The sequence below is a fragment of the Pteropus medius genome, unplaced genomic scaffold, assembly GCF_902729225.1.
Source record: "Pteropus medius unplaced genomic scaffold, Ma_sr-lr_union100, whole genome shotgun sequence".
Lineage (NCBI taxonomy): Eukaryota > Metazoa > Chordata > Mammalia > Chiroptera > Pteropodidae > Pteropus > Pteropus medius.
In genome coordinates, this window is record NW_024340849.1 from 28,626,390 (window position 1) to 28,653,953 (window position 27,564).

The 27,564-nt window shown below is 42.4% G+C and overlaps 1 protein-coding gene across 20 annotated transcripts in view; it reads right to left on the bottom strand.

Moving 5' to 3' along the window:
* The window catches only part of FHOD3 (formin homology 2 domain containing 3), a 422,036-nt gene that overhangs the window by 377,949 nt on the left and 16,523 nt on the right, over nt 1-27,564 (bottom strand). For 3 of the 20 annotated variants that reach the window (XM_039842739.1, XM_039842771.1, XM_039842732.1), the window contains exon 1: nt 21,858-22,149. The exons of 5 other annotated variants lie outside the window; for them this stretch is intronic. In XM_039842739.1, the coding sequence (XP_039698673.1) occupies nt 21,858-22,073 (216 nt within the window). In that variant the 5' untranslated portion in view covers nt 22,074-22,149. Of the gene's footprint in view, nt 1-21,857; nt 22,162-27,564 lie in introns of those variants that run through there. 12 more of the 20 variants (XM_039842839.1, XM_039842790.1, XM_039842855.1 and 9 more) reach the window with 10 other exon arrangements.

Below are 27,564 nucleotides of genomic sequence, written 5' to 3' on the forward strand. Positions count from 1 at the left end.
TTATCTCTTCAAATATTTCTTCTGCCCCATTTTCTTTCTTTTCCCATTCTGGGACTCCAATAATGTATTTTAAACCCATGTCTCATATGCCTATTATTCTCTTTTCTGCATTTTCCATGTTTTGTTCTCCATAAATTGGTCTTAGTATCTTCTCCTGACCTATATTCCAGATCATTAATTTTCTCTTCATCTATATCTAATCTTCAGTTGAACCCATCTATTTCATTCTTAACTTTTGTATTTTTCATTTTTACAATTTCCATTTGCTTCTTTAGATTATATAGTCCTATTTTTGTTTGGTTAAGATTCTCCATCTTAACTATTTTCTTGAATGTATTTATCATAATTATTTTAAGGATCATATCTGATAACTCTGGATATACCAAGTACTTCTGAATATATTCATTGTTTATGAAAAAGTTTCAAGGCTCTGGGTGATATCTTCCTCCAAAGAGGATTTTCCTTAGCTTCTGGCATGCTGTAGGAGTAGAGCACCTTAATCTAAATATGGATTGAGCTCACTCAAAACTGAGTTTCAGTCTTTGCAAACTGTTCTCAGTTAACCCTTGCTTCTAGAGTGTAATCTTTAGGAGTCCCAACTAAATGCATATCATTTGTTGGTTTTGGAAAATCTTGGCTATGATTAAAATCCATCTGCTTTGGTGAGCTTTGATCTCTGTTTTTTCTCCCCAGCACTGTGAAACTCCTAATAGCTTTGCTTAACTTCTCAGCCTCCTCACAGTCACTTTCTGCTCGCCTTTGTAGTCCCTGCACCTACCACTGATGACTGGTAAATGCATCAAAGTGAAAAGCAACTTTGAATGTCAGACCCATTGAGTCTGACCTCAATGAGTCTCTCTTCTCTCAGGACCTTGGCCTCCCAAGTCCTGGTTGCCTTGGGAGCTCTCTGGTGACTTAAAATAAACATGTGTTTTTTGGACCTTTGTCTACTTTATCTGGTTGTTCTGGGTAGGAGTATTAGTCTGCTACAAGCTAGTTCATTATAACCAGAAGCAAAAGCCGAAACATCTTTCCACAGCTAAAAAACATTTACTAAAAAATATTCACTTGACTTGAATTAATATAAATTACTTAATCCTCATACAAGCTATGAGAAAGGTATTATTATTATTATTATTATTATTCTCAGTTTATAATCAATGCTAAGCTGTGGAGCACAAACTCACAGAAAACTAACTTAACCAATCAGCTTGTCCAAAATCACCATGAATAGGACCAACTGTACCAAAACAGCCTGGCTCCTGACACTGCTTCTTAACTAGAGAAGAATAAAGAATGAGGAGGAAAGAAGGGCACAGACATAAGCCTTCTGCAATTCCAACACTGAGAGACTGAGCCAAAGAAAAAGAGACTGAAAAGGAGCTGCTAGAAGGACCAGAGAAGAATCAGCAGGCTATTCTCTAAAGTCGAGGGAAGAGAGTGTTTCAAGTAGAAGGTGATCAACTGAGGCACAGACTGTAACAACTTTTATTTAAAAATAACTAAGTCTAGTGTTGTCAGCTCCTCATCCCTTCAAACAATAAAAATTAAAATTTTGCTAGACACCAACACATCCTGCCCTTCTGCAAACATTCACTGAGCACATGCTGTGTCCCAAGCATCTCCTGCTTACTGGGCCTGCCAAGGTGAGGCAGTGCAAAATATTCCTAAACGGCTAAACCACATAGCCAAATTTATGTGGTCAAAATGGAACACTTAATTACAAAAATCATGCAAATATGATAGTGCTGATTCTCTTTAAAATCTTCAAAATTCTTAAATAAAATTGACAAGGGACTGCAAATTGGCACAGCCACCATAGAAAACAGTATGGAGATTCCTCAAAAAACTAAGAATTGATCTGCCATATAATCCAGCAATCCCTCTACTGGGTATTTACCTCAAAGACTTAAAAACATATATCCAAAAAGATATTTGCACGCTGATATTCATAGCAGCATTATTCACAGTGGCCAGGACATAGAAGCTACCGAAGTGTCCTACAATAGATGATTGGCTAAAGAAGCTGTGGTACATATATACAATGGAATATTAGCCATAAGAAGAGATGAAATACTGCCATTTGCAACAACCTGGATGGACCTCGAGATAATCATGCTAAGTGAAATAAGCCAGACAGTAAAAGTAAAAAATCACATGATATCACTACTATGTGGGATATAAACCTAAAAGCAACAAATGAGCAGAACAAACAGACAGAGACTCATGGACATGGACTATAGGCTAGTGGTTACCAGAGGACTATAGACTAGTGGTTACTAGTGGGGTGGGGGAGGAAGGGAGAGGTAGACAGGGTAAAACGGGTCAAATATGTGGTGACAGAAAGAAATCTAACTATGGGCAGTGAACACACAATGCAATATATATATGCCTTACTGTTGAATTGTATACTTGAAACTTACTGGATTTCATTAACCGATGTCACCATGATTAAAAAAAATAATAAGGGAATTGTATTTTTATTTTTTTATTTTTTTATTAATTTATTTTTTTAATTGAAGAAATGATTTAAATTTTTTCCCCATCTACCTCCCCGCTCCCCCCTTCCCCCTACCCTCTGATAACCACTAGTCCATTGTCCATGTCCATGAGTCTCTGTTTGTTTGTCTTGTTCATAATAACGAAATTTTAAATATATTACTGCTTTATTCTTCAAAAATCCATTAGTCACATTCATTGAAAGGATAAGAATGAAATATATAAAATACAAAAACTTGTCAACATATGGAAGACTTTGGATATTAAGATGAGAACAAAGAGTTGGTGAAATGAGAAGAAAGAGATTAGGAGAAAGAGTACATTATTTCACTAATGAGAGCCATTGGTAACAAATCTGTGAAGCACAGGCCAGCTATATAATTTGCAAGGCCCAGTGCAAACTGAAAATGTGGGGCCCCATGTTCAAAAAGCAGGAAAAATTCTCCTTTCTCAGCAGTCACTCTTTTAATCTATCCTGGTTGTTGGTGTGTAGTATGTGTGTGTGTGTGTGTGTGCGCGAGCGCGCGCGTGCACGCGTGCGTGTGTGTTTTAATTTGCTATTTACTATTATGTTTCCTGGGGCTCAGGGATCCTCACTGGGCACATATAGATCCTAGTAGGTGGCCACAGCCATGACCCTACGACTCAGCACAAGGGGAACAGGCCTGCACCCAAGCCCCTGCTGGGGCAGAAGACAGTAGAAGTCACTGGTCGAGGAGGGGTGCGGAGCCTGTGGCAGAGAATGGATCCTGGGGCAGGTGAGGGAGGCAGAGACAGGTAAAGCTATGTAAGAGCAGAGGTTCCAAGTCCCCAGCATATGTTCTGTTGTTCCATTAACCTTCACTTAAAAGACACAAATCAAAAATAAAATTATTAAGAATTACAGAATTTTGACCACAAAGTATTAAACCCCAAGTGCAGGGCCCAATGCAACAACACTGGTCACACACACACACCCATGAAACCAGTCCTGGGGCCACCACTTAACGCCACCTTTTGCTTTCTGGGCTGCGAGCCAGCGGGGGCCAGCTGACCTGCCTACTCCTCTGATCCGCTTGTGTTACTGTGTGGCAGGGCCTAGCAATCACAAGGCCCTATCGCCCGGTCCCTCTGCCATCCCTAGAACAGTGGATCTTAAACGTCTGTGTACACAATAATCTTTTGGGGAGTGTGTCTTAAAAGGAAGATTTCTGAGTCAAACCCCAATATTCTAATTCTGAAGGTCTGGGTAGGTGAGGTTCAGGCCACTGCTCATGTCCCACCATCTCCAAGTGATCGGATGTAGTAGCCTGGGCTCCACTCTGAGAACAGGTGCTAGAGATGACTAACTTCAGCTTCCAGCAGGAGGGCGCAAGTCTCAGGTTAGGCTGAGGACCAAGAGAAATTCGGCGTGGGGAGAGGCCCCAATGTTTTTGAAACTTTTCCTTCTTCACCCAGTCCCCAGTGCCTCCTTCCTACTCTACCACATTTGTGTGCAGTGTTTGTGCTGAGTCTGTCTGTCTCAGGGTCCAAGAGTGCAGGTATTAACTCACCACCTCAGGGAAGATCCCCTGATATCCTAGAAAAACACATGAACAGGCCAAGAATCCAGCTCCATCTGGCTTGTGTGACATAAACACCCAGGAGCAGAGGCCACACCTCAGGGAAGTCCAGCTGGCCATGACCGTGGACTTCTAGGAAGAGCTCTCAAGAACATTAGAGGGTAAGCAGCCCGCTAGCCAGGAAACCCTGAACACCGTAGTCACTCCAGGGCTTCCCCAGAAAATGGCCCTTGGGAAGAAAAGAAGACCAGCCAAAGAGACAAGAGGCTGGGCCTCCAGGCCTCAGGCTGCCACTGACCCAGAGGCAGGACTTGGGGCCAGCTGGTTATCGCATCTGTAAATTGAAGGAGACTGGCAGACATCAGAGTGAAAACTGGCAGCTCACTGATGCTCTCAGTTTGGCCCACGTGGCATTTTGAAATATTTTTGGTTGGTTGCCAACACTTAGAAGAGACTATATGTAAAATTCCAGGTTTCCAGGTCCTTTTGAAGACTGGGAGCATCCAAAAACCCTGGGCTATCCCTTCCAGGCACGGGGAGGCCAGGCTGAACAGCACCTACCCTTTACTCAGGGCACATGCTGTCCAGGCTCCTTGGGCCACCATCTACCTGGCTCATTTCCATGACTGTCTGGTCCCTGGATCAGGTGACTCAAAGGTCTTTTTTCCTCAAAGACTCTATGAGTAAATGTTCCGTTTCTTCAGTTAGCTTTATTCATACGTAATACCAATGTTCTTCACAATAACCAGAGGATTTCAAATCAGCAGTGTGAAATCAGCAGAGTATTTTACTCTACTCCATTCCTTTAGTAAACATGAAGTACATGACCAGACAGCCCTAGTTTAGTGACCAGCTGAAACCCCTCAAAAAAAACTGTACACTCTCATACCTCACCACGGTCCGAGCCCCAGCATGAAGTGCCTGACACCCTGCTTGGCAGCAGTTCCTCCCCACACCTGGCATGACAAAGTATAGGGCTGGTGAGGGCTGTAATTAAAGACCAATCTCTGTGCTCCTTGCCACAGCTTTTTAAATCCAATTTAAAAATCCACAGGCATCCATGTATTTCTAAATTAGAACGTGTCCATTTTTAATTGAAAAAAAAAAAGAAAAGAAAAAGAAAAACCCTGCCCTTGCTCCTGAGCAGACCACATGTCCCTCAGAAAGATCTCTCCTAGAGCTGCCAGGCACTGGAAGACAACCCTTCCAAAGAGCCACAATGCAGGGGACAGCCAGAGTGAAAAACTTCCTTTTGAGATGCCACATGCTCCAAGTAAAAGTTCCCTGAAAAAACTCAAATGTACTGTCATCTTTAATTTGTGTTTGATAAATATTTGGAGAGAAGAAGTCGTCACCTCTTCTGGGATTATTCACATTACACAGGAGCCCAGAGCAGGGGTATCACTGTAACAGGTCTGGGGTATTTTCAGATCTCATTCATATGCAGGATGTACAATTCTGTAACCAAAAATAAATATTATCAGTATCTAACTCTAGGTATGTTCTGAGTTGGCTCATTTATTTGAGAGTCTGGATAATGTGACCTTTGATGCAAAAATAACTTTCAATCTAAGATTGTTGAGGATCAAGTTTTTAGAATCAATGAAAATTTTAAACATAGTATATTTCCTGGTGAATGAAAATCTACTGTGAAGTTTTAAATTTACAGATTATCACCTGTGAGATTCAAATCAGTTGTCAATCATCATCTTTTGGGATCGAGAGATAATTTATCGCTAAAAAATCTACCACGACCTTGGTTTAAAAAAAGTCAAAATCAAAATTTTCTTCATGTCCCAGAAATGTATCCAGTGGCTTCAGTCACAAGCTGTGGCACATTTGTGACAGCACTTGACTCGGGTCCCTTTCTTGTAAGTGACTCAAGGTAACAGGACTCACTATTTCTGGAAAACAATTCATACCTGCCTCTTTCGCGGAGAAGCACGCATGATCATGACTGCCTGCTTATTTTTTTTATGATAACTGAAAAATTATTAAAGACTTTTGTCATCCCACTTTTTTAAAAATTTATTGTACTAGTAGTTTCAAGTATACAGTACATTGGTTAGACATTTATATAGTTTATGAAACGATCCCCCTGATTGCTCTTTCTCTCCTCTGGCTCTCCGCCCAGCCATTACATTAATGCTGACTGCATTCCCTATGCTGTGCTCCACATCCCCGTGACCATCTATCAACTACTAATTTGTACTTCTTTAACCCTTCACCCCTTTCTCCCGGCTTCCCAAACCCCCTCCCCTCTGGCCACCACCAGATTTTCCTCTATATTTGTGAGTCTGTTTTTGATTAGTTTGTTCTTTTGTTCCTTAGATTCTGCATATAAATGAAATCATATGGTATTTATCTTTCTCTGTCTGACTTATTTCATTCAGCATAATAACCTCTAGGTCCATCCATATTGTTGAGAATGGTAGGATTTCATTTTTTTAATAGCTGAGTAATATTCCATTGTATACGTGAATCATAATTTCTTTATCCAATCATATGTTGATGGGCATTTAGGTCGCTTCAATATCTTGGCTATTATAAATTGTGCTGTCATGAATATTGGAGTGTATAGATCTTTATGAATTTTTATTTTGGTTTTCTTTAGATAAATACCCAGAAGAATAATTGCTGGGTCAAAAGGTATACCCATTTTTAATTTTTTGAGAAACCTCCAGACTGTTTTCCATAGAGGCTGTACCAATTTGCAATCCCACCAACAGTGCACGAGGGTCCCCTTTTCTCCACATCCTCGTCAACACTTGTTGTTCTTTGATTTAGTGATGATAGTCATTCTGATAGATGTGAGATGATATCTCATTGTGGTTTTAATTTGCATTTCTCTGATGATTAGTAACTGTGAGCATCTTTTCACATGTCCATTGGCCATCTGTATTTCCTCTTTGAAGAAATATCTATTCAGATCTTCTGCCATTTTTTAATTGGATTGTTTGGTTTTTTGTTGTTGAGTTGTATGATGCCTGCTTATTTTTGAATTCACCTAAATGTGAAGTTTCTTATGAAGTTTCTACAGTTCAGCTGTAGACAGAATGTAATCATTCCCAGATGTTTACAAGAAATGCTTGGCCAGACAGACATTGCAACACAACGTGACTGGTATACGAACATGTCCTGTGTCCTGGAATGTTGCCACCAAAACTCATGTTATTCTTGCAGCAAGATGCCCAGAACATCATGTGCACACCTGGTTCTCACACACCTTCATGCACCCTCATGGAGGGTAATGATCGAACAGGTGGGAGCCATTCACACTTTAGGTCCCTGAACTGACACTTCAGAGCCACTATTCCCTAGCAACAGAGGTCAGGAGTACCCAATTTTCTGCCCACCTGGAGGCCAGGAATACTGATGCATTCAGCGGCATCCACACAGAACAAGCTGGGCACTTCCCCGAGCAGCAGTGTCTGGCTCGTATCAAGGAAGAAACAACTCTGGCTAAGCTGGACGAAGGGGACAGAGCTGAGAAATGGTGGACAGGTTTAGAACCTTGAGATTATGACTCGAAGGTCACAGCTATTTCTACTAGGTGACTCTCATGTGCATCCATGAACCCAGACCAGGATCTGGAGACTTGAAGCTGCCCCCAAGGCCAAGGAAGGTAGGGACAGGTCTCAGGCGCAGTTCCTGAATGACAGGGGCACATAGCCAGGAATAGTAGGATGAATAGGGTGAAGGTGAACTCTCAAATGCTTCAGAAAGCCTCTCACTAGCTGCTGGGCTCCTTACAGGATTAATTAAATTAGTCCCTAGGATCCGAGCCAGATCCCTCTCTCCTCATCCCCTCCCCCCTTCACACTGAGAATTCTAGTAAAACCTACAATCACATTATCAGTTTTAGTTCTCAGAGTAGGTCAGAAAGTGGGTTTCCTAGTATAGAGCATCTCAACCATGACTGAGAGCTGCATGCAGTGGCTTTTCACCAAGCTTTACTGTCCCTCAGGAAAGCCAACCATAGGAGTCTCGAACTGAGATAATCTGGTCACTGTACCAAGATTTAGCAGCCCTGAAAGGCTCTGTCAGAAACAACCTTGATCTAGTTCTTTAGATGCTAGAGACTGAAACTTCTCTACCTTTTTAGCAGTATTCTTAAATTGCCTCTTTTGTGTTCTTAAAAAACTATCGAATACCTCTTTTATGTAAGCCATGGTGTTAGCTGATGTTTAAAGCATGACTCCTGTCTCAAAAGCAGGTCTTTTTGAATACAGCTCCTCCTAGAACAAAGGTGGGACAGGTACTTTAATAATTACCCCCTGAGAATCTGCTCGTGTCAGTGGCAATCTCTGGGCTTTTCTGTATTTCCCATTTTTTCTAATGAATAAGTATTATTTAAGATGTAATCAGTAAAAAAAAAAAATTATTTCTTTTAGTACACTCAGAGTGGTTTCATCAGTGCTTACCAAGCTTTAAAGTAGGTAGAAATCACCAACTGATCTTGTGAAATGCAAATTCCAATTTAGTAGGGAGAGCAAGGCCAGGATTTTTTATTCCTAACACTAGCCCAGTGATGCTGGTATTGCTATGAGGGGACCACATGCAATGATGGTTTAAGGAAAGAAGAGGAATGGGGGGGGTGCCATCAGGAGAGTGAGAGTGCACGTTTTGGGGGATGGAGTGGTTAGGCAAGACCTCATGAAGGAAGTGACCTTGACCAGGAATATGGATGTGATTTCAAAAGGCACACATGAAGAAAGAAGGAATGGGTAGGTATGAGGTCCTGGAAGTTAAAAAGAAAAGAAAAAAGAGAGAAGTACAAGCTGGACCTTTGGTGCACTAAGGCATCCATCCCATCCAGTCTGACAGTTGGGTAGGGCAGCAATTCTCAAACATCAGTCATCTGGGGGCTGCTTATAATACAGAATGCTGGGTCCCTACCTCCAGAGTTTCTGGATCAGCGTAAGGAGGGAGTGCAATGTGCACCACTAACAAGAACCCAGGTGATGCTGAAGCTGCTGGTCCAAGGAATCACATTTTGAGAATGGCTCAGATAGGGTTATTCAAAGATAAAGGACTCTTCCCACCCCCACCCCCACTACATTCCAAGGAGGACAACTGCCTTGTCTAAAAGAGGTGGACTGTTCACGTCTGGAAATGACCATGACAGCTCATGTTAGATCCTGCCAAGGCAAAAATAGTTATAAACCTGAAAGGGCAAAATTGGACATTCCCCTGGATTAGCTTTACAATGCTTTGAATCCATCCCACTGAATTAGGTGGGGACAACACAGAATTCTTTCAGTTTGTAAATGAACTCCTAGAGAAGAATTTGAGTTGACAAACAACCACTCCTACATGTCAGCAAGTCAAGTGTTCCAAGTCATAGTTAGCCAGTAGCTGTTGTCTTTGCTCTACAGCCACCTTCTTCCTTTCCTCATTCCCTCCTCTGGCAAGTGAAATTTGGACCCCGAGAAAGTCTAGATAGTCAAGTCTCACAGCTGGAGACAGCAGACCTCTGGGGCTGACTCTGAGATCAACCTGGAGGCACTTGCGACTCCACTGATTCCACCAATGGAGGGCTGGTCAGTATAGTTTAAGTTATGTAAAGGCTGCCACTGGCCAAGCAAGTGTGGGGACAGATAACAGAGGGGATCAGAAAAAACCGCTGCCTACAAAATGTTCACAGGCCATGGTCAAATGAGACACACAAACAGGTAAATAGAGGACTACATGAGCCAAGAGGTGCCCCCCAGGGGGCAGAGACTGGCTCAAACCAGGGTTCCATCCTTGGCTGCACTATCAAACCACACAGTAGGGGTACAGGTGCTATCACAGCCTGACAATGCTAAAGGCCCATGTCAGATCAATTCAGATAGAACCTCCAGGAGCTGGGGCCTAGGCAGAGAAATACTTAAGGCCATAGCCCCTCCAAATCTAAACTTGGCACCCATCCCTATGGGTATATCCACCCACTGGACTGAGCCTGAGAGCGGGTCCAGCCCTCACAGCGACAGGCACAGAACCTGCCCTTGTGCTTGTGTGCCAATAAAGAAACCCTCCTTCCAGGAACTGCCCAAGCCGTGATCGGAGCAGTAGTCCAGGACTGCAGAGGCTCATATCCTCTAAGTACATGCCACCTCCAGTTGGCCTGAACAGAGAGAGAGAGAGAAGGAAGTACCCTCTGTGAGCCATCAGAGATGCCACTGTGCCAACCACAGCGCAGAGTCAAAGTCACAGAGCATGCCTCTCTGGAAGGAGTGCTGGCCTGCAGCAGCTCAGTCCCTGACATGTCCTTTCACCAGAGCTGTGCAGCAGGCCTTTGAGAAGGCCATGATCCTCCTCTACTACTGTCCTTAGCTGTCCCAACTGCCAAAAGAGAAGCTAGGGTCTTTAAAGGAGAGCCAGCCCCAGTGTGAGAAGCAAAGGGCAGCCCAGAGGAAGGGGACACCCTACATCTTCGCAGACATCCTGGGGTCACAGGTGCTGCAGAAAAGGGAGACCCAAAGAAGCCAGTGGTCAATATGTTTCCCTCTCAACTCTAGATTCACCCTTCAATACATGCTCTGCAATAATAAAAGGAATTTCTTCAAGCATTTCTGCTTTACAGTAGCACAATGCTAAGCTTCCTCAGCCGAGGGTGCTGCATGGACGCTGCAGGAGAAAGGAACTGCAGGGGGATGGAGTGGGTGATATGCGGTGAGGACATCCAGAGGACGAACAGAGGAGTTTATAATTTTTTACCTCTTTACAAAAGAAAATAGGAAATAATTGGATATATACCTCTTTGGAACAAATCAGAAGCAAAGTCTTACAAAGAGATTGGCACTCCAAAGCACTTGTGATCTGGTTGGAATCAGAACTGCAAGGGGAGGGGCCAGCAGGGGAGGGTCAGCGAGCCCTGGGCGTGCTAGGTCCCAGGCCCACTGATGTCTGTGAGCCATCTCATTGCTCCCATTCCACACTCACTCACTCACCAGACTGTACTGAGTAGCCAGTGGACTGGATTGGGAAGAAATATACACTCTGATGCTGCATTCAGCAAGACCTGCCTGATCTCGATGTGATTTCCCAAGGAGGCCTCTTTGCTGGGAGGAGAATGTGCCCATAAACAGTGGGCTGCCCAGAAAGCTGTCATTTTTAGTGACTAGGTTGACTTCCCCATATGAAGCCAACTCTCACGAGCCCTGGTGGCCACAGTCAACTGTTCATGGGCTGGATCCCGACTGGATAAACTGGCTATCAAAATGATGGACAACGGGCCTGCAAGGCCACATATCCCTGCCGTCAGCCTGCAGATCAGGCAAAGAAATCTCATCTTCAGAGGGTCTCTTCAAGTTCCAAGAGAAAGAACTAACTGTAGGAAGAAAGAGTAATAAGGAAGTCTGCTCTGTAATTGTGAGCATTATGGCTGAGCTGATTTTCCTCAAGCGATGCAGAATAATATAAGTCCTTACAGTGATAGAGCACTTCGCAGCACTTGAAACACTTTCACAAATATTATTTCCTTTTGGTCAGGGCACTCTCCAGCTATTCTGGATACTTTTTTCTCAGAAGCTTTGTTTTCACTCCTTTAGAAGCTTCTATATATTTCACTTCGGGAACTAAAACACAGACCCCAACAATGTTAAAGGTCACCTCCAAAGTATGAAGAGAAAATCTTGGGCTTTTTTAAAACACTAATAGATTGGTTAGTTTGCACTTAATGTTGGTTTCAAATCTAACTTGGTAGGCATCTGGTTCGCCACCATGATATTCCACAGGTGTATGAGGAACACAAGCACTCTCGCAGTCGAGATAGCTCTTGGTCAGTTTAGGAACACTCTCTAGTACCAGAACCAGGACCAGAGCAGCAAACCCAGCCCCACACACTCCCCAGTAGACATGATTCATCGATCACTGCATTCTTTCATCTGATACATGACCTAAGACTGCACCCGAGGCAGGCATTACCAATTAATTTGACTTGGCACAAGCAAGAGAAAGCTATTTGCCCTTCCTAAGTCTCAGGCTGTTGGGAGGTGGGCCCATCTGTGCCTTGCTCACCCTGCTTAAGTACTGTGAGATTCCCTCTCCTATTGGGATGTGGCTCATGGGTCCACCCAGACATCCCCAAAATGTCTGGGGACTGGCTCACCCCTGGGCAGGGCCACAATACCAGCTGACCTCATCTCTTTAGCAGTCTCATTCTCCTCCTTCACCGCTAAAACTCAACTCCATCAGCCACTCTGTCTTTCTGCATCTTCCTCATATGGTTCTGCATTACTGAACCACCCCCCACATCACACCAGCCACCAGAATGCAAAGCCACAGCAGGTCTCTGATCACATCTCCAACACCTCCCTTATTATCATGAGGGGAATTTTTTAAAAGATATAAGTCTTCACACTACAGTGATTTACACCTGTCTATAAACCAACAAGGCCCTGCGTGAACTGCCCCTTATCTGTGTGTCTCTCGCCCCCCACTCTTCCCTTCACTCACTGCACTCCGACCACTCTGGATTCCTGGTTGTTCCTCAGACACGCCAAGCTCATACCCACCTCGGGGCCTTTGCATTTGCTGTTCTTTGCCTGGACACTCTTCCTCCAGACAGCCATGTAGTTTATGCCCTCCCTTCCCGTAGGCCTCTGCTCCAATGTCAGCTTTTCAGAGTCCTTCCTTCTCTGCCCCATTTAAAAGGGCAGCTCTGTCACTCTCCAACATCTTGCCCTATTCTTCTTGCCTTTCACCACCTGACTTACTCTGTCTGTCTCTCCACCAGAATGTCAGCTCCATGAGGTGAGGAACTTTGTTCTGGCCACTGCCCCATCCCCCATGCCCAGCACACGGCAGCCATTCAAACATTGGCTGAATGTTAAATTTTGACAACTGAGCAGAAAAAGCAGAAGGCTTCCAAGAAGACAGACAGGGATACTATTAACGGAGAAGTAGGAGCACCACCAGCCAAAATAGCTCATCACCTGTTTCTGTAAATAACATTTTATTGGAACATAGACATACACATTTGTTTAAGTATTGTCTATGATGCAAGCTGCAGCAGAAGAGTTGGACATTGCAACAGAGATTGTATGGCCCACAAAACATAAAATACTACCTGGCACTTTATTTTTAAAAAACTTGTCACTCTCTAGCATAAAGCGGTATTTTTCAAACTATAAATTCATAGACCACCCCTCTCCCATAAAAACTTCCACAAATTTCCAGGAGGCTCAGACCCTAGTATGAGAAAGAGTCATAGAGAGATTATGGTGGTGATGAAGACCAAAGACTTGGATTCAGTCCCCAATACTGCCATTCAGCAGATGTATGACATTATATAAATTACTTATCTGAGGCTCTTCTTCCTTAGCAGTAAAATAAGAAATAATACCAACCACCTTGCAGAACTATTGTGAGAGGTGAAGACTTTGTAGGTGACTCATCTAGCAGTGGCTAGCTCACAATATATCTATATGACTAACCATTTTTTGAGAATTTACTGTATTCCGAGCACAATCTAGATGCTACACATGTATCAACTCATCTAATCCTCACAAAAACTGTATCAGGGCTGTGCCAAGACTGCGGTGGATTTTACTCGCGTTTGATGATTACTGTTTTTAAAAATGAATTTTTAAAAATAAAGGTGATGGAGTCCATGTTTTCAGCATTGTTGTGGGAAAGCAGGGAAGCACTTGAACTGCCTTGGAGAGAGCGTGGATCCCTGAGAGAGTCAGGGCCTCTGTTAGTCTTCTCAGCTGCCTCCCAAATTAGCAGGAAAATCTCCCAATTCAAAGAAACCTTGTGACATACTTTGCAGAGATACCATGGAAAGCAACTGATGTTGTGCCTATTTTTGGCTGGTTAGCAGATAACTGGTCATTGCAGAACACTCAAGAGTGCAAAACGCTCTTGAATCACTGGATTAAAACTGCCAGACTCAGAGCAGAGAAACAGCGGATTGCAGGAAAGGCTCAGCTGGGCACCATTAGGTGTCTGTTTCCTAAGCCAGTGATGTTCTTTTGACTTTTTCACAAACCAAATAATTCAGTATTTTCTCAAGAAGTAGAGCAATTTGTCATGGATAGGAAGGATTAACATTGTTAAAATGTTCATACTACCCAAAGCAGTCTATAAATTCAATGCAATCTCTGTCAAAATCCCTTTCAAAATGGCATTTTTCACAGAACTAGAACAAATAATCCTAAAATTTATATGAAACAAAGAAAGACCCCAAACGGCCAAAGCAATCTGGAGAAATAAGAACAAAGTTGGAGGTATCACACTACCTAATATCTAACAATACTACAAGGCTATAGTAACCAAAACAGCACGGTACTGGCATAAAAACAGACACATTGATCAATGGAACAGAATAGAGAGCCCAGAAATAAATCCACGCCTATACATTCACTTAACATGACAAAGGAGGTAAGAATATACAATGGGGCAAAGACAGTCTCTTCAATAAATGGTGTTTGGCAAACTGGACAGACACATGCAAAAAAATGAAACTAAACCATCTTCTTATAACACATACAAGAATAAACTTAAAATGGATTAACAACTTAAATTTAAGACCCAAAACCATAAAATTCCCAGAAAAACACATTGGCAGTAAACTCTCTGACATTCTCTTAGTAATATTTTTTCTGATATATTTCCTCAGGCAAGGGAAATAAAAAAAATAAATAAACAAATGGGACTACATCAAACTAAAAAGGTTTTGCACAGCAAAGGAGACCATCAACAAAATGAAAAGACAACCCACTGAATGGGAGAAAATATGTGCCAATGATACATCTGATAAGAGGTTAATATGCAAAATTTAGAAACTACTCATGTAACTTAACACCAAAAAAAAAACAAACAATCCAATTTAAAAAATGGGCAGAGCACCTGAATGGACATTTCTCCAAAGGGGACACACAGATGGCCAATAGACATGAAAAGATGCTCAACATCATTATCATCAGAGAAATGCAAATTAAAACCATAATGAGATTACCACCTCACACCTATCAGAATGACTATCATCAATAAATCAACAAACAACAAGTGTTGGTGAGAAAGTGGAGAAAAGGGAACCCTCGTGCACTGTTGCTAGGATTGCAAATTGGTGCAGCCACTATGGAAAACAGTACAGAGATGCCTCTAAAAATTAAAAAACAAAACTACCTTATGACCTAGCAGTTCCACTTCTGGGTACTTATCTGAAGAAATCCAAAACACTCATTCAAAAAGATATATGCACCCCTACGTTCACTGCAGTGTTATTTACAATCATCAAGAAATGGAGGCAACCTAAGTGCTCATCAATAGACAATTTGATAAAGAAGATGTGATACATATATACAATGAACTATTACTCGGCCATAAAAAAGAATGAAATCTTTCCATTCGTGACAACACGGGTGGACCTAGAGGGTATTATGCTAATTAAAATAAGTCAGAGAAAGACAAATACCATGTGATTTCACTTATATGTGAAACCTAAAGAATAAAATAAGTGAACAAACAAAGCAGAAACAGACTCATAGATACAGAAAACAAACTGATGGTTGCCAGATGGGAGGGGGTTGGGAGGCTGGGTGAAAAAGGTGAAGAGATTAAGAGGTACAAATTGATAGCTACATTATAGTCACAGGATATAAAGTACAGCACAGGGAATATAGTCAATAATATTGTGATAACCATGTATGGTGCCAGGTAGGTACTAGACTTATTGGGAGAACACTTCATAAGTTATATAAATGTCTAACCACTGTGCTGTACACCTGAAGCTATTACAAAAATAATATGGAATGTCAACTGTAAGTTAAAATTTTTTAAATAAAATGTTTTTAAATGTTTAAAGAAGTAGAGCATCTTGAACTATTTTATCAGTGTGAAATGTATGGGGGAAAGTCTACACCATTGAAACATCTGCCAGTTAAGTCAGAGAAAAGAATTTTCAATTCCAACTTGACACATGAGAAGCGAGAGCCAATTCTTTTGTGATAACTTTTTTAGGAGTAAATAAGGTTTTTAAATTAGTTAGTTAAATGAACAACAAGTAGAATTTAAAGGGAAACCCTGACTTGGAAGTAAACTGAATTATGGCACTGGTGTGCATATTTGAATCTTTCAGTTCCCACAAACTCAAGTGTTTCTCATTTCTTCCCTTGACTTCCTCACTTCCAAGATGGAGCCAGACTGAAAACCCTAGTGCTCACACAGGACATTTTTTTTATTAAGTTTATGGGGGTAACATTGGTTAATACAATCATATAATTTTCAAGTACACATCATCATTTGACATCTGTTTATCCTATTGTGTGTTCACCACCTGAAGTCTAGTTTTCTTCAGCTACCATATATTTGATCCCCTTTATCCACTTCGCCCTCCCCCTACCCGCTGCATTTAACCCTCTTTACCCTGTTGGCCTCTCCTCCCACCCTAATTAGCAAAACTACCACTTTATAGTCCCTCTGGTAAACACTAGTCTGTAGTCCATGTCCATGAGGCTCTGTTTGTTTGTCCTGCTCATTTGTTGCTTTTAGGTTTATATCCCACATATAAGTGATATCATGTGGTTTTCAACTTCTGTCTGGCTTATTTCGTAGAGCATGATTACCTCAAAGTCCATCCATGTTGTAGCAAATGGCAGTATTTCATCTCTTCTTATAGCTAAGTAATATTTCATTGTATATATGTACCACAGCTTCTTTAGCCAATCATCTATCGTAGGGCACTTCAGTTGTTTCCATGTCCTGGCCACCGTGAATAATGCTGTTATGAACATCGGTGTGCAAATATCTTTATAGATATGAGTTTTCAAGTCTTGAGGTAAATACCCAGTAGAGGGATTGCTGGATCATATGGTAGATCAATTCTTTTTTGAGGAACCTCCATACTGTTTTCCATCGTGGCTGTACTAATTTGCAGTCTCACCAGCAGTGTATGAGGGTCCCTATTTCTCCACATCCTCTCCAACATTTGTTATTACTTGTCCTGTTGATTATAGCTATTCTAACAAGTGCGAGATGGTATCTCATTGTGGTTTTGATTTGCATTTCCCTAATAGATAGTGATGATGAGCATCTTTTCATATAGTTGTTGGCCATTCATATGTCCTCTGTAGAGAAGTGTTTGTTCAGGTCCTCTGCCCATTTTTTGATTGGATCATTTGGGTTTTTTGTTGTTGTTGTTGTTATTGAGTCATATGAGTTCTTTGTATATTTTGGACATTAGGCCCTTATCGGAGGCATTGCTTGCAAATATATTTTCCCATTCAGATGGTTGTCTCTTTACCCTGTTGACAGTTTCTTTTGCTGAGCAGAAGCTTTCTAGTTTGATGTAGTCCCATTCATTTATTTTAGCTTTTACTTCCCTTGCCTTTGAGGTCAAATTCATAAAATCCTCTTTAAGTCCAAGGTCCTTGAGTTTAGTTCCTATGTTTTCTTCTATGCATTTTATTGTTTCGGGTCTTATATTCAGGTCCTTAATCCATTTTGAATCAATTTTGGTGAGAACATTTTTTTATTTCAGCTCAACCACCAAGCTTGCAAAAGATGAACATGGCTGGGTGGCTAGTGGTTGCAGCAAATAGCGTGTCATAATCACCCACGAGGACGAGACAACTGTGCTTGCAGGAATCAAAGCCATTAAACCTAGGGAACTTTTATTTCCATCTTAACTTGGGCTGATATAATGGCAAAGAATAGATGACTTAAACAACAGATATTTATTTCTCACAGAGGCTAGGAAGTCCAAGGTCAAAATGCCAACAGATTCAGTTCTTGGCGAGGATCCTCTTCCTGGCGTGAAGACCGCCACCATCTAACCGGGAGCTCACGTGGCCCTTCCTTGGTGCATGTGTGTGGAGAGAGGGATCTCTTGTTCCTCTTTTTATAAGGGTGCAAAATCTCTATTAGGTAGGTATAAGGGCAATACTCCTGTCATGGGAGTCCCACCCCTGTGACCTCATCAAAATCTACTTAATCCCAAAGGCTTCACCTCCGAATACCATCATCACAATGGAGGTTACAGCTTCAACATGTGAATTTTGTGGAGGACACAAACATTCAGCTCATAACATTCTCTGAACAGTGTTTTTAAAACAGCTTTTCATTCAGCTTCTAAAAATGGAATTCTTGCCTTCTCAAAGAAGCCCTCTCTACTGCCCACTGGGGCTAAGTTCTACGACATTCCGAAGTCTTAGCATTTGTGTTTCAGTCTACAAAATCCTAATTTACATCTGTCCTTTTTTAAAATAAATATCCTTCTGTCTTTTTCATCTGTGGGTGTGAGCTCCCAAACAAGAATTCTGCCTGTTTGCAGCAGAGTAAGAAAAAGGGAAAGAGAGAAAAACTGAGGAAAAGCAGCTTTTGGTTTCCTTCCTCCTGCCCACAGTCTCTGCATCCATTATGGATAAGGCAGAGACAATGGAGTTCTAGTGTCTCCAAGGGAAAGGGCCACAGAAATTACTATTTCGTTGCTTCCTGGTCCTCGGGCTTCTTAGAGACCACGATGCTACAGCACTCACTGTGCTCAGGAATGAGTATAAATCTACTTCTGGACAATCTTCGAGTCAGAGCATCTGAAAAACATCTGGGACTTTATCATTACCCGCCTCTTTCCCATATAACCAATGCCCAAATAGCAAAAGCCAAGAGTCTATGCCAATTCTTCCATCCTCTGTGTTTTTAAAGTAAATTTTTTATTATTTAAGTGTAATGCATTTTTAAAAATGTACAAAGAATGAATTTTTACAGTAAACACACCCATGTAACCCCCACTCAGATAAGAAAATAGAACATTACACTCCAAAAGCTTCAACCAATCACTAAAACCCCATTCTCACCAAGGGTAACTGCTATCTTAAATTATAAAATCATAAACTAGTTTTTCCTGTACTTGAACTTGATATAAATTATAGTAGGTACTCTCCTGGGTCTTCTTTCACTAACTATATAACTTAGATTCATCCACATTGTTACACAAATGTAACAGTACATTCATTTTCAGTGCTATATAATATCCTACTATGTGAATGTAATACAATTACCTATTCCACTGTTGATAAACATTGCATTTAAGTTTTGCTATCACACAGACTGTTACTGTAAACATTTTATATATGTCTTTTGAGGCATATACATCTGTTGGGTCTCTATTTAGATATAGAATTGCTGATTCATAGAGCATGCAGATGTTCAGCTTTGTAGCTATAAAAGGGTATTTAAAAGTACATATGTGCGTGTTCCTTTGGTTCTATGTCTTTGCCAACCATTAGTATTATCGTGCTTTTAGATTTTAAGCATTCTAGTGGGTGTATAGTAGTATCTCTATGGTTTTAATTTGCATGTCCCTGATGAATAAAGTCTATTGGCCATTTGGATGTCATCTTGGAGTGCCTATTCAAGTTTTTTGCCCATTCTTCTTTAAATTGTCTGTCTTTTCTTATTTAATGGGCGTAGGGGCTCTTTATATATTTTGAATATGAGTCCTTTGTTGAACACACACATATACATAGAGAGCGCATAAATATCTTCTCCCATTGTGTGACTTGCCTTTTCATTTGTATTGTCTTCTGAAGAACAGAAGATCTTAATTTTAATGTACTCCAAATTATAACAGTTAGTGCTTTATGTACAGCTAGTGCCTTTTGTGTCTTGTCTAAAAATCTTTGCCTACACTAAGGTATGAAAATATTTTCTTTTGTTATCTAACTACTTTATTGTTTTACAGTTCACCATTAGATCTATGATCCATCTGGAATGGAGTTTTGAATGTAGTGTAAGATAAGGGGCACGATTCATTTATTTCCATGCGGATATCCAATTAACCTAGCTCCGCTTATCGAAAGGACAAACCACTACACTGCAGCATCACCTCTGTCATCACCAACATGTGCGTGTGGGTTTATTTCTGGACTGTGTTGTTCCAATGGTCCAGTTATCTATCTTGGCACCAGTACTACAATGTTTTAGATGCTGTAACTTTAAAACAAGTCTTGATATCTGGCAGTGTACTTCCTCTAATTTTGCTCTTTTTCAAGACTGTCTTGGCCATTTCTGGCTTTTTTCACTTCCATCTAATTTTGGAATCAATTTGTCCATTTCTACAAAAAAGAAAATGTGCCGGGATTTTTATTGGAATTTATATATATATATCAACTCGGGACAAATTACATCTTTATTGAATCTTCCAAGTTATGAACATTGTATCTCCCTTTTAATTTAGTTTTTAAAAATATCTCTCAATTTTCTAAATAGAGGTCTTGAATTTCTTTGGCCAAATGTATTCCTAGATGCATGAAAATTTTACTTTTGTCATTTTGTTTTCTAAGTTTTGTCACTGTAACATAGAAATAAAGTTGATTTTTGCAAATTGATCTTATAGCCAGTGACTTTGCTAAATTCATTTGTTAATTGTTAAACTATAGCTCATTTTGAATAATCTTTGTATAAATCATGATGCCTACAAATGATCATTTTATTCTGTCTTTCAAATACTTACACTTTTTTTCCCTTGTCTTGTTGTAACTGTTAGGACCTCCAGTAGCATGATGAAAAGAAGTGATTATAACTAATCACCTGTCTCAGTCTCAATTTCGAGGCTTTCAATGTTTTGTCATTAAATATGACGTTTGCTCTATTTTTGAAGAGAGATCATCTATCAATATATGCAATTTGCTGAGATCCAAGTTTGCCAAGAGTTTCTTCCTCCCACAATGGACACAAATTGTATCCATTATGAGCATATAATTTTTCTATTTCAGCCCGTTAGCTTTTACATATGTGGATATTTAAAAGAAGACTACTGCAAATAGGCAAGAAGCAGCTGGTGGATCAATGTGGCAGAGAATGGTGGCATGGAAGACAGGTCGTGAATATCAAATTTAAAACACCAAATTACTCAGGCCTTTGGTCACAGCATCCAAGCAAAGCTCCTCTAAACCAAACCATCTTTCTGCTCCCAATTCGGCTCATCGCAGCTCTCTCATGGGCACCACTTGCCCAGGCCACAAAAGGTGGGAAACTGGCAGCGGCAAGCAAAGCAGATGAAAATGAAAATTTAGACCACAAAACCCAGCAATGGGGCATACTGTCAACTTCTACTTAATGCCATGGCGAGAAAAGATGAAAATGAGGAAGAGGAAGAAGAAGAAGAAAACTGCATTGGATCAGATATCCTGTGAGGCAAGATTGTAGGTAATGAGAAGACTTCAAATAGCATGTTTTATTACTCATAAAATACAGCCTTTGATGGCTTGGGGGCCACAGCCCCAGGCATATCAGGATGCCTCTGCCCACCCCTTCTAGCGCCCCCATAGTTTCCTGGCATCAGGCAAAGTGAAGCTCATGATCCCGCAATAGAGGACTCGCCTTTACTGCTGGCTTCAGGGCAGGCTCTGGGGGACCTCTGAGCCCTCCTGCCCTCCACCCCAGCCCTGTGTCCTCTTGGAATGAAGACAGACCCAGCGGCTTTCTCAGGGGAGTACTCTGAGGATGCTGAAATTATTTCTCCCCAGATACTTTCATCCCTCAATCATAACACATATCACACAAGATCATAATTGCCAGTTTAACTATCCTTCTAGATTATAAATAACTGGCAGACATGTGGTGTTGAATACTTCCCTGGATATTTAGCCAATATCTGACAAACAAAATACATTGGTTGCATTCTCAATATGCTTGAAAGCATTGGAATTTGACCCCAGGTCTGCTGATCATCAGGACTCATTATGGTTAAACCAAATCCTGGTTACAAAGGCCAGAAACTGGGCCTGGCATCCCAAGCCCTTCATCAACTGGCCTCTAGTCATCTCACACGCCCCGTCTCCAAACAACTAACCTACTCTCCCATTTCCCACCACCCAAACTCACCTCTTCTTTCCAGGCTTGACTTGAGGCCACTCCTGACTCCACCAGGCTGACTCCTATCAGGGAAGGGACCCAATCAGAGAATTCCAACCCAGAGATAATACATGGAAGAGAAGCAGCAGCAGGACACCTCCCTTTCTCTGAATGGGCCAAGCACTGTGCTAAAAGCTTTCCAGATGTAATTTCATTTAAGGCTCGCGACCACCCTCTGTCTTCCATCCTGCCATTCTCTGTCGCATCGATCCATTTTATGGATGCTGAAACTGAAGCTCAGAGAGATCGATAGTATATCTGTGGCATCCAAAGCCTGTGCTTTACACCATCATGCTGCACTAAACAGAAAGCCAAAGAGGCATCCATGAGGGGTGCCGGGCAGGGAGGGGGCAGGGGAGGTGGCAGTGCCCAGCAGCTGCATCTGGCACTTAACAGGCAGCAATAAGTTTCAGTGGATGAATGAGTGAGTTAATGCCAGAGCAAACTGTTGAAGATGAGGATGACTCAGCCAGGAGAAGGGAGTGGGGAGATGTGGCAGGGGGAGGCAGGAGGATGGAGGGAAGGCAGAAGCAAAGGCAAGAGAGTGTAAAGCAGCAAGGAATGTGAAGAACCAAGGCAGTCAGGCTGCTGAAGCGTAAAACATGAGACAGAACAGGAAGGGACAAGACTGGACAGAGGGAGCTCTGCCAGGTCACTGGAGGCCGAGAATGTCTCACGAAGGCACAAGCCTCCTGGTGTTACTGATGAGCAGTAACAGAGGGAAGCAGCCAGTCGAACCCTGAAGCTCCAACTCAATGTGCTCAACACAGAAATCACCAACTCCCCATGAAACCTGCTCTTCCTTTCGGGCTGCAGGCTCCAGGACAGTCCAGCTCCCTCCTGGTGTCTCTGCTCTGGGCTCACCCTTTATCCCTCCCCACACCCTTCATCCCTCCCCCCACACACCTGCAAGTGGAACCTGACCTGCAATTCAGTAGGGAAGAAAACAGGCACAATTTATTGCCTTCCTGGAGATTCTTCAAGGATGTTCCTCCCCCGTCGCTCTCTCAAGAGGAAGCAATGTGTCCCCTGACCTATTCTCCTGGCCCAGTGCTCCCTGGGGCTGTGATAGAAGGTGGGCAGTCTTCCTGTTACCCGCTGCTCTTTCACCATCCAGCTCCATCATCCCTCCTCGTACCTGACCTCAGGACCCTGGCATCTGCTCACAATCCTCCCTCTATCCCAATTTTTGCCACCGTCTTAGAAGATCCCATCCCTTCACCCTCCTACTTCAATGGCCTAGCACCTCATTCCTCAGCAAAAAAAAAAAAAAAAAGAGGTGGGAGGAGCCACACTCACCCTGGGTGCCATTTACCAATCACACAAACTCACATTCAGAAAGTTGGCAGATTCACATTCATCAACTTCCAAAAGATAGTGTCCTCAAGGCAGGAGGCTCTGGTGCTGAGAGTGGTCACATGAACAGCAGGGCTGTGCTGTGTTTCTGGCATTCCAGCCAAGGAAGTACCTGAGAATACATGGCATCGGCTGCAGCTCCGCACCCTTCCTCACAACTCGTGGGCAAATGGCAGAGTAGACGCAGGAAACAGAAAACCAACTCCCCTCTTCTGTGCACGGGAAGCTGCCTTCCCTGCATATCTGTCACTTGGTTCTCTGGCTGCTGTGGACAGCACCTCACACAAAGGACTCACAACCCTGGGCACTGAGAAGCCCCCCAGAGGGAAATTTGCTACTTCCTCACCTTCTCATCCCCTGCACCTGGCCCAGTGACTGGCATTAACCGACTTAAACTGAGGAGAAAGCGACAGTTCTATATATTCCAGAAGTACAATATATATTAATGAGGATTAGCAGCAGTCTCATTGTCAGAAAGCCCTGAGCTAGGAGAGAAAAGATCGAGAGATTATGGTCCCATTATCTACAAGCTGTAGAGGCTGAGCGGTAGCCAGAGAAGACCTGGGTTCTTCCATCGTCCCCTGGCCTCTCCGGCCCCTGCACACAACCACAGAGGGAAGCACCCACTTTTTAGTTTATCCGACTGCCTTCCCACGAGCCACAGCAGGCTCGGCAAAGCCCACAATAGCAGGAATGGATTCTAGCCACAACCTACGTAAGAATCACACCCAGAGAGACACACCCCCACTGTCACCAGAAAGAATGGCAACACAGAACCACACTGTTAGAAGCACTTCTGTGTTCAGCACAGAAACAAGCAAGGAAGCGATGCAAAAAAAAATTCATGTGAAGATGTAGAGAAGAGATGAGAAGAAGGGACAGATTCAGTTTTCCCATTTTGCAGATGAAGAAACTGAGGTCAAAGAGACCAGCATGGATCACCTCCTAACACACAATGTAATTTGCAATTTTGTTTTAGTTATTATCTCTTCCTGCATCCCTCCCACTACAAGATAAGCTCTATGCAGGTCAAAATTTTTGCCTGTTTTGTTTGCTGTTGCTTCTCCAGTGCTTAAAACAGAGCCTGGCGCATAGCAGATGCTCAATAAAAACATGTTGAATGAACAGATAAATGACTAATACAGCTAATTACCCAGGCTCATGAGCGATGGGCTTTGAGAACAGCATACTGCTTCTCAACACAATGCGTTATTGTTCCCAGAGAGATAAATAGTAGCCTCACCCCAAAAATGTGAAACCCACACCCTCCGATTCTGCAGGAACCGGGCTGCAGAATGGTGGAGTGTAAGGAGAGGCAGTGCAGTTGCCTGATTGGTTCAGTCCTCAATTCACTGAGCCTTGTGTAAACTGATTGAAAACTATTAGAACACTAATGATATCTAAAGCCCATCATTCGACCATGACTGACAGTATGACCAAAATTCACTGTGAAATATGCACAGACATCTCTATAAGCCCAAGGAGCTGGCCCTTTTCCTGTCACATCGGTTTTTAACTCCAGTGACCCATGCAGGAGAATCACTGCAATCCCATTTTGGCAAGAGAACAACTTAAATGTAGGTCCTCTTGAGGAAGCAGAAGCAAAGCACAGTCCTGGGTATGCAGTAGGCAAAGCCTATCTTTGCCCCCTCGCAGATTCCTCCTGCTTTGGCAAACTCCAGTCACCAGACAAACACTGCCCAGAATAATGAAATTTAAACTGTTTAGATTTTGCAGAACTTCATATGTTAATTTAATGGAGCTGGCATGCTCTGCTTCAGGGACCAGGCAGGCCGAGGAACTTTTGCAAAATGAAAGCAATGGCTTTCCAAGAGAGTAAGGGAAGAAAAGAGGCTTAAAGACACCAGAGCCCTGAGACACAAAGAACCCTCAGCCTGGGGCACAGCCCCTCCTCTGCCGTCCAGCTCCTCAGCCCGGGATTAGCTCTTGTCTTACTCACGGCTCTCTCACTAGCATCCTGGTGTTGCAGCCACAGCAGGCAGAGCTGCCACATCGGGGCCTGACAGGTCACAGTATCAGGGGCAGTGCCCCAAGGAGGAGATGGGGGACACACATGTCAAATCAGGAAACCAAAAATCATGTTTCGAAAAGTTGGGGTGATGGTAGACATGATGGGGAACTTGCCTGGGTGAGCACTGCTTGTGTTCACTGGGACATCACAGATCGGGGGGCGTCTCTCCAGGCCAGGCGCAAGGTAGGAACTAATGAGGTACACATGTTAGCACAGACAGGTTCTGGGCTTTCATCTAAATCCTCCCTCACTGCTAATGTGAGGCTAGGCCTTTAACCACAGGGCTGTTCACAAACTCTACTGTTACAAGCGAAGTTCAAAATCTCAGGATGCACTAAAGGCACCAGCTCCATCTAACCCCCACATCCTCTCTGCAGGAGCCTCCAAATTTTATAGAACGTAGTGAAGGCTTCTGCACACTGCATGAATGAGTGAACCAAGAGGCTCAGAATTAGGTTGACATTTCAGAGAGAAAAGACTTTGGTCACAGGTGGCACAATTTGGAATACAGAGCTCTTGAGTGGCCAAGGAGATAGGCAGAGACCAGGAAAAATAGAGAGACAGACACTTCTAAGGAAGGCAGGTCAGAAGCACTGTCCTAAACATCTTGATACAAATCAAAGGGTCTAATGAAACTCAACTAAATATAGACAAGTCATAATTTCCTGCATAAGCACAGTTCCCAACTTACACAAGAGTGGCATTCGAAAGTTCATTATGACATGGTTGTCTGTGTCTGAAAATTTTAATGCATTTTTCATAGAAATAAAGTAATACCTGTGGTTAGGATATCAGGCCACATGTCACCATCATGGCCTATAAATTCTTAGCAACAAGGCCCATGCTTTATTCTTCTTGGATTTCCAAGTCCATTGCAGGAAACCTAACAAAGAACAAGAACTCACATCTACATAGGATGAAAGACTTTCTGCGGGGATCAGACACGATTTCACATTTAACTTCCTTACGTGTTCCTAGAGATAACATGTGGTGACATCCTCAGTTTTTAAAGGTACTTGGAACCCTTGACCTAATTCAGGTACTACAATAGCCTAAGGAAAGTGAGTATTCCTGGATAATCGTGCAGAATAGAAAAAGAGCTAAAACATGGGCTCTGCTTGTGCATTTCAGGCAGGTACCCAGGCTGGTAATTTCATTCAGCCAAGCACAGATGGAATGTGCAAGAAGCTCTGATGAAGGGGTCCTCCACTGACAGCCTTGGTAACCTCCTGGACATTGAAGCTTTCCCTTAGTAAAGAGTAGTCAAACTCATTCAAAACTGGACCTTTAATATTATAGCCTCTGAACTTCTTAAATATGTCTCCCCGTCCCATTGTTCCCTCCGCCAGCCCCTTCAAATCTGTTCTCTGACTTGACAGAGGAAGAGAACCACAGCCTTCTGGCCACATACCCCCCATTACTGCTTACTTCATCACTATGCTCAGTGATCAAAGTGTTTTTCATATGCTAACATTCTCCTATGCTGCTTGCTGCTGCATTTATTTATGGTATTTTGCCAACTGACAATTTCTGGTGATCTGTGCTCCGTGGGGTTTGAAAAATGGTTCCCACACAGTTCTGTCACAGGTGTTGCCCCTTTGTAAAGTTGCAGAATGGGGGTAAAGGGTGAGTGCTGGATGACATCAAGCTGCAGGGGGACACCAGGGCTTCACCTCACAATTCATTCGCACAAAACAGGGTCTCTGAAGGCTTAAGAATAAAGAACAGTCAAATAACTACAAATGATGATTTTTAAATGAATAGTCCTTTCTATGGGCTGTGTTTTAAAAGATCCTTATACTCTAAAGTCCAAAGACTCGAATAACAAATTCTTCTGACACAGGGTAATTTGCCTAATAAGTAAAAACCTCCTGACAATCCCGCTATAGAGAGAGCCAGGAATTCTCTGCCAGAAAGCAATCTCACTTCTAGGTATTTATCCTAGAAAAATGAAAACTTATGTTCACACAAAATCTCTGTACAAATGTGTATGGCAGAAAAAGGTATGACATAGTGACTAAGAGATGCAGCCGCCAAATCAAATGTGTATAGCAGTTTTATTTGTAATCACCCAGAACCAGAAACAATATAAATGCCCCTCAACAAGTAGATGGATAAACAGACTGGTACATCCATAGACTGGAATATCACTCAGCATTAAAAAGGAATGAACCACTGATGCATACAACAACTTAGAGGGATCTCAAGGGCATTATGCAGAGTGAAAGAAGCCAGTCTCTAAAGATTACATACTGAGTGATTCTATTTATATGGCATTCTGGAAAAAGC